Source organism: Geospiza fortis, unplaced genomic scaffold (assembly GCF_000277835.1).
Source record: "Geospiza fortis unplaced genomic scaffold, GeoFor_1.0 scaffold17, whole genome shotgun sequence".
NCBI classification, from domain to species: domain Eukaryota; kingdom Metazoa; phylum Chordata; class Aves; order Passeriformes; family Thraupidae; genus Geospiza; species Geospiza fortis.
Window position 1 is genome coordinate 1506373 of NW_005054438.1, and position 7352 is coordinate 1513724.

At 45.6% G+C, this 7352-nt stretch overlaps 1 protein-coding gene across 1 annotated transcript in view; it reads left to right on the forward strand.

The window, feature by feature from the left end:
• The first annotated feature begins 546 nt into the window (after positions 1 to 546).
• The window catches only part of C2CD2 (C2 calcium dependent domain containing 2), a 33638-nt gene continuing 26832 nt past the window's right edge, over positions 547 to 7352 (forward strand). Inside the window, exons 1-2 of the mRNA XM_031062148.1 lie at positions 547 to 558; positions 1807 to 1905. Of these exons, the coding sequence (XP_030918008.1) occupies positions 547 to 558; positions 1807 to 1905 (111 nt within the window). The remainder of the gene's footprint in view (positions 559 to 1806; positions 1906 to 7352) is intronic.

Sequence of the window (7352 nt, forward strand, 5' to 3'; positions counted from 1 at the left end):
GGGACGCGGCTCCGGGCGGTCCCCGCTGTAGGGACGCCGGGACTTGCTGCAGGGATGTGCCGGGTGTGTTCCTGACCCTCCGTGTGTGTTTGTGTATTTACACGTGTGCGTTCGGTGGCTGCTTGGCAGGGGTTGCAGGAGGGAGCCGGCCGGAGGCGCGGAGTGGGAGCAGGGAAGGATGGGGAGGAAGGAAAGCCCCGACCCCCGCAGCCCCTGGCAGGGGTTCGCTGCACCGATAACATTGTTCGGGCGTGGGGAGGAGGAAACAATGGAAACTTCCTGGCCTGGGCCTGGGGCCCGTCCTTCGGCAAATAATTCCCAGAGCTGGGCTTCCCCCGCCATGCCTCAGGCCCTGCTGTGTGTGGTGTAACTCCAAGGGTTGGTGGCTCCGAGCCCGCTGCAAGGTGAATGGGATGCTCAGGGTTTGGTCAGGTTGCCTGTACCCGGGTCGGGGAGGATGCACAAAACGCGGGGTTTCTTCCCATGCCAAGCTGCCCTTCCTGGAAAAGGCGCAGTGTGGCATCCTGCGCGTTGGTGTGTGATGGTATGCCCGCTGAGGTGAGGAGGTGAACTGAGGCTGTGGCAAGCTGATTTCCTTGTCCTGAGGACTGAACCCTTGTCGTGTCAGTGCAAAATGCTGAGGATAAACTCTAGGAAGTGGCATGTCAGTGCAAAATGCTGAGGATAAACTCTAGGAAGTGGCATGTCCCCAGCTCTCTGAATTTGCGTGCGACCTAGACCGAAGAGGTTCCTTCTTACGTGTCAGAGAGCAGGCTGGGGAAGAAGGAAGAGTGGGGCAACATGTGTGTGTGAAAGATAAGGAATAAAAATTAACACTTCCCAAGTATCATTGTAAGTTGGGCTGTAGAAAGAATATATTTTGTGCACCCTTTCAAGTAGTGTGGTGTGGTTGAGAAAAGAGTGGGCTGTGCTAAGAAATGAAGCTTGGTGGAAGAGAAAGGTCCAGACAGCTTGAGCACAGGTGCTGGGAACCGAAAGTAACCAGACACAAGTGACAGCTTCCTGTCCCTGAGCAGAGGCCAAAGCCCCTGGAAGGGACAGGGACAGGCACACCGTCCCTGCCCAGGTGAGCAGCTGGAGCCGGGGGTTCAGCGCCTGGCACTGCAGCGTGGTGTTGCTCCCGCTGTCAGCCTCCCAGAACAATGTCAGCAGCACAAAGCTAATGAAATTCCTGCGTGCAAAACAACCTGGGGTGATGAGGGAAGCGGGGCGAGTGCTCTGTGTGGGTAGCAGGTGAAGAATGCAGTGCTGATGCTTCTGAAAGTATGACCTCAGTGCCCAAAGGCTGCCTTGCCTTGTCTGTGTGAAGACTGAGTGGCTGTCATCACTGTCTGCCTCCACTGATGAGGAGGGCTGGGCAGGGGAAGGCTTCTTTCCTCACCTCTGCAAGATGATATTTGGGGTTTCTTAGTTTTGGCGTAGCCTACTGCAGCCCTATTAGTGGGCCAAACCAAACACGCCTTTTCAAACTGCAGCACTGATAAATCTTTGCTGAAGAACAGCAGTTTTGCTGGACCCTGTTGTTGTTCATGGACTTGGCTCTGCACTGTGTACCTTGATATTCTACTACAGGGAAAGATGAGTTATGATTAGGCCCATAGTTATGTCCTAAGTATATGTTTTCAGGCTCTACCCTGTATTATGTAGTGAGGTGTCATGCAATTAATACATGGAAGTTTTGACATACATTTGCAATTCCAGGAACTTGACTGGCAGTGCATTTTTATCGCTTGTTTTGAAGTGATGGGTTCATCACCTAATGATGCTTCTTTTTTTTCTTGTTAGGATTCTCAGTTGCTTACATTTGAGGAAGATGACCCAGCAGAACCACTTGAGCTAGCAGTTAAAGAAGTGACCAGCATTGTAAAGTCTGCTGGAGAGAAGGTAAACTTTGGATTTGTTGCCTTTCAGTGTACTATGGGTCAGGAAATGTTTTATTAGTGTGAGTGCAAAATTTATTTGTCAATAGATCTGTACCCTTGACCTGTGTTTGTTGAGGCAGGTAAGAGGCTGCCTCTCTAAAGAACCTGTGCAAACTTCCTGCATTGATACACTTCTTTTGCTTGTTGTGAGCAGAATGTGCTCCACGGCTTCCACCAAATGCACAAAAACCAGGGTTATGCCAAGTTTATAGCTACACCCTCAGTGAGCTCATGGAGCAGCCCTCTCCTCCACCTCCACAGTCCTGATGATGTTTCCCCATCCTATTGCTGAAGTGTGCAGTGGGAACTGCATTGGGAAGAAGGAAATTTCTCTCCTGGCACTGGCAAGCATCTTTGTCTGCCTCTTGCTGTTTGTGTGGCTGATGACAAGTTTGCTTCCTAAGAGGGAGCTGAGTAAGGATCAGTGGAACAGGTGCAGAGTCCTGAGAGTGAAGTCTTCACTCTGCTGGTCCTTGTATTCAGTGAGGAGCAAGTGATTTCTTTCCTCCTCTCCCACTGCAAATACTGGGAGGTGGTTCAATGCCTGTGAAATTAAAATAAGGCAGACCATGGCTCTTGGAACAGTAAAAATGCTTTAAAAGGGAAAAAAAAACCCTATATATGTTTATTAGCAATGATAGCTCCTGCATTTTTGTCCTAGTGACTGGTTGCATTAGGGACCTGCATCGAATTAGCCTAATGCTTTTCTTTTAGTTTTGCTTTGTTATTTTGCTTTCCTCATCTGATTTAGATGCTAAGCAGCTCTACTATGATTCCTTTGAAAACTATGCATGCTTATCTGCCTGATACACAACTTAGAGGCACACCCTGACTGGTGGCAGCTGGGGATTGTTAACATGTAAAGTGTTTGTGTATTTATTTTCTCCCTTTTTTAAAATTTTTTTTCAGTACCCTGAAATAAATGGATAATAAAATCCCTGCCCCAGCAGTGGGGCTGGAGAAACTGGACTTGGTAGGGGTGTAGGGTTGGCACAAGTGTTACTCTGTGCCACTGGAAGATGCCAGGATGGGAAATTGTAAGGAGAGGGCACTGCTAGGTCTGAAATTGATGTGCTGTGTCATGTGTGAAGCCAGGACCCCAGGGAGAGCTGCTGCAAATAACAGCACAGAAAACTGCTGTCTTGCAATGCAGTATCTAAAATGTTGCTGGAAGGGACAGGCTGGGCTGGGTTGAGCCATTCCAGCATCTTAATGGAGGTGTTACACTGCAGACAGAAATCTGATGTGCTTTCAAAACAGCTTAGACTAATAGAAGCACATTTTAAAATTTATTGGGATAAAAAAGGTTTGTTTTCATACAGTGGGTTCTTCTGAACTGTGCCAAAACCCATTTCAATAGTCTTGTGCACAGCTGCTGGAAAAAGTTCTCTGAATCATTCTTACTCCTTCACTTAAGGTACAACTTGAATATTTATTTGAATTACAGGGTATAATAACTTTAGAGTGGAAGTCTGGTAGCTACTTTTCCTTCTTCTTTAAATGCATACTTTTCTCTAAACACCTCAGGAGTCCTCTTAGATGATAATTGTGTCTTGTATTTCCTGAGGTAATACCAAGGCTGTTTGGTTTTTTTTGGTGTTTCCTTTTTTCCCCCCATCCTCTTCAAACTCTCAATGTTTGCATGTGAAATCAAAATCTCTCTCTGCAGCTTGCCCAAACTCAAAAGTTCTGACAGAAATTGGTGTGTGCTGCTCAGTGCAGTGCTGCAGACATGGCTGGAATGCTGCTGCTCCTCAGCTTGGCCCAAGCTGTGGTGATAGGAACAGAGCTGCTCTGTGGCTGGAGGTTACACCACACTGCCTCTTGATAAAGCCTTATTTATGTGTTGCCTTCACCCCAATTTTGGGCCAGAGCCTAAATATATAGAATGAAGTGGCCTGTTTTCATTGTGTGGTATTGGTTGTTTTGTTTTAATAAAGTAAACATTAGAAATATTCTTAGTCTTAGCTTTTTCTGCCAGCCTTCCCATTAGTGCAGTCTATTTCCAGAGGGCTTGAACTTCACAACAGAAACAGCAACAAAAAAGGCAATGAAAAATAGGATTCTCTTGCTGGGGACTTGGCACAGAGGCTTTGGATGGAGCAGGCTGTGACAGAAGTCTCCCTTCTTTTTCTGCTTCACACTCAAATGGAAAGGGGTAAAATTCCTTCAGAGTGCCATTCCTTTAATGTCACTGCTGCCCTCCTGACTGGGACCATTCCTGGTGTTTATTTCTGATTATTTTTGGTGGAGTGAACTATCCTGACCATGATGTACAGTTCCTGTTGTCTTTTAACTCCCCATTTTGCTTCAAAAGCCATCCCAGATCTTTGCTGCTTTAATGACTGGGTTTTTTTTACAAGCCTAGATGGAATTATAGCCCATGGAGATTTTTTTCTTGGCTTTTTTTAGTTTTTGCACTAATATAATCCTTTCTTCTTAATATGTTTACTCTTCTATCATGGTGCTTGCTGTCAGTAAATGTATTATGAAGGGATTATATTTCCTTCCAGCTTTTGTTTAGCTTGCCTGCATAAGTTGCTCCTTAAATCTCCTTTCACAATGCTGTCCTGTCTCCTGAGTCTCTCCTATGCACCCATTCTCAGCAGCAGCTCAAATCAAATCCATGTTTTTGAGCTTGATGGCTAAAGGGCCTCACAACCCCAAAGGTAAGGTCTCACAATGCGAGGAGGCAGCTTCTTTTTGGCTCTGGAATTACTTTCCTGGGGGGTTTTGGGCTCCAATCTGCCTCTCCTGTGGCTGCTTCACGCTATGAGTGCCTTGCTGCATCAAGGTCTCTCTCCCTGTGGTGCTGTCCTGATAATGAACTGTCCTTTGTGTGAGCAGGAGTTGTTAATTCTTACACACACACACTCTCTCTACATATTTTGTGTTGCATTCCTCTCCTGCTTTTCAAGGTCTTTCAGCTTTCCTGTGTGATGACCTAATCTTCCTTTATGTTGCTGCTTCCCAGCTTGCTTTCCCGAGCATCACATTTTCTTTCAGGTTTCTCCTGAGGTACTTTGGACTTTTAACTGTGTGATAGGTTTGGTGCCTGAAAGAATCTTTGGTAACCTGTTTCCAGCTTTCATCTCCCTGCTTACTGTGCTGTCCTCTCCCTTTCAAACATCCCTTAATGGGGGAGTGATGGAGTAAAAGCTTAATTGTTAGTGGGGTGAGCCTACAGAAGTAAACAAGACAACATTATGACCCAACCTTCTTCAGAACTGAGTGCCTTGTCAGGGGAGGACATCCTGATGGAGGTTTGTTTGCTTCACTGGAGGTTATCCTGTGTAGAAAAAAAACCAAAACAAAAGCAAAAGCAAAACCAAAACCAAAAAAAAAACAAAAACAACAAAAAAAAAAAAAAAAACCCAAAAAAAAACCAAAAGAGAAAAAAACAAAACCAAAAAAAACCCCAACCCCCCCCCAAAAAACCAAAACCAAACCACCTCCCCCCCAAAAAAAACCCTAAGCTTTTTTGCTTTTTAAAAAAATAAAAAATAATTTTGTCACTCCATTAACAAAAACCACATTCCTACAATCCTGGGTTTGGCTCTGTCTTCCAGCTGCTGCTGCAGATGTGTGTGAGCCTCCTTCAGGGTTGTGCCACATCTGCCAGCTTGGCACAGGGATCAGGGAAGCCTGAGCACCCCAAACTGTCTCTGCAAGTGAATTACTGTCCAAGCTACCACAGCACAAACTGGCAAACCTCTCAGATGGTTTGGAAAGGTTTGCATGATAGTGAGGCCAAACTAGCACTTCTAGTTCTGGTATTGATTTATATTCCCCTTTCTGAATATAAGTACTGCTTCTTGTCTTTGCACTGTTTGATGTTCCTTTGAACTTATTAGGCGGATTGAAAATCCTTCCTGTCCTGTCTCCTTGTACTCCCTGCTTGTTTATTTCATTCCCTCACTCCCCATTTTTCCACCTATTTGAATTGAAATGTGTTGGTCTCAAAGGAGTGGATAAATTCACATGTTCCATCAACTTCTGCTTTGTTTCTGTTGCTGACATGGAAACTCTCTCTCCTGCACTGAGTCCATCCCTCACCCTGCCATCACTGTGGTGTTTACCACCATTTGGAAAACTGGTCTGAGGTTTTCACTGTATTTACAGGCAAATTCAGTTTGATACTGGCTCCTAAAAACCCACACCTGCCTGTGTCTGGGTTAGACATAGCATTTGTTATCTTCCCTTTGTTTGCCCTGGTCACTTGGTGAATTGTTTGGGTAAAAGAGTGGAGAAGAAGCTGGAGAAACCCCCTCAAGAAATGAAGGAATTGGCTCTGAAACCAAGAAGATCATGTAATTCTTCTGAACAGCTGAGTGCTAATGACTGTCAAAAGGCAGAAGTTTTTGACTTGAAAAATTTCCTTGTGGTGAGGTTTTCAGCTGAGCACACAAACTGTCTGTGTGGCCATTGACAAGATAAGTTTTCCATGCTAGAAAGAAGAGGCTTTTCATAATAAAACCCTGTGAGACAGATGGGAAACTGTGAGGGTCCTGAATCTTACAGTGAGATCAAGGCAACTTTCACTGTGTGGCTGCCTCCTGGTTAATTCTGATTCTCTTGTGAAAATGTTAAATGTTTGTATTACTTACATACTACTGAGTAACCTCAAGTAACCTGCTCTTTCTGGAAGTAAATACCAAGTGCAGTAAAAACAATTTCCTTCTAGAAAACAAACAAAAAAGGCAATCAAGGCCTGTACTGCTGGGGGTTTTACAAACACATGTGGTGTGGTCAGAGCCTGGGGAAGGTGAGGGAAATGTTCCCCATCAGAGCTGTCAGAACTTCCCCTGAAGTCACAGCCAGGGGAGGAACCTGCTGCTGCTCTTGGGGAGGGGAAAGTAAAGGAAAGGGAACGTGTAATGCACAAATTAATGGGGTGCCAGTGCCAAAACTGAAACCTCAAGGCAAGAAGGCACCATGTGTGAGGAGCAGGGGCACCATGGTGCTTCTTGAGATGAAGCAGCTTCTGCTGCTACTTCAGGAAGGAAAAACTGAGATTTTGAAGCCTGTCCAGAGGATCTGCAAAGGGAAAAAGTCTGGATATAGAGGGGGAGGGCATAGCAGGGGAAGGGTTTTAGTTGCTGTGAGTACGCAAGTTTGGACACTTGACTTTCTCAGAAAAATAATCTTGCTCAACCCACAGTGCTTTTTCAGTCTCCTTTGTTGCTGTGGTTTCTTATCTGGAATAGAATTGCTTTTAGGATAGTTGTACTCAGAGTTTTAGATATGTGTGAGCAGGCTGTGTCACAGCATCTGCAGCTCAGTGGAGCTGAGTGCCAGCATTTCCCATGTGAGGAACTGAGCCCAGCCAGGTCTGGGAGTTCTGGCCACTGCATCTCATCCCATGATGAGGATGTCAGGTCAGGGATGAAGAGGAGAGGCTGGAAACAG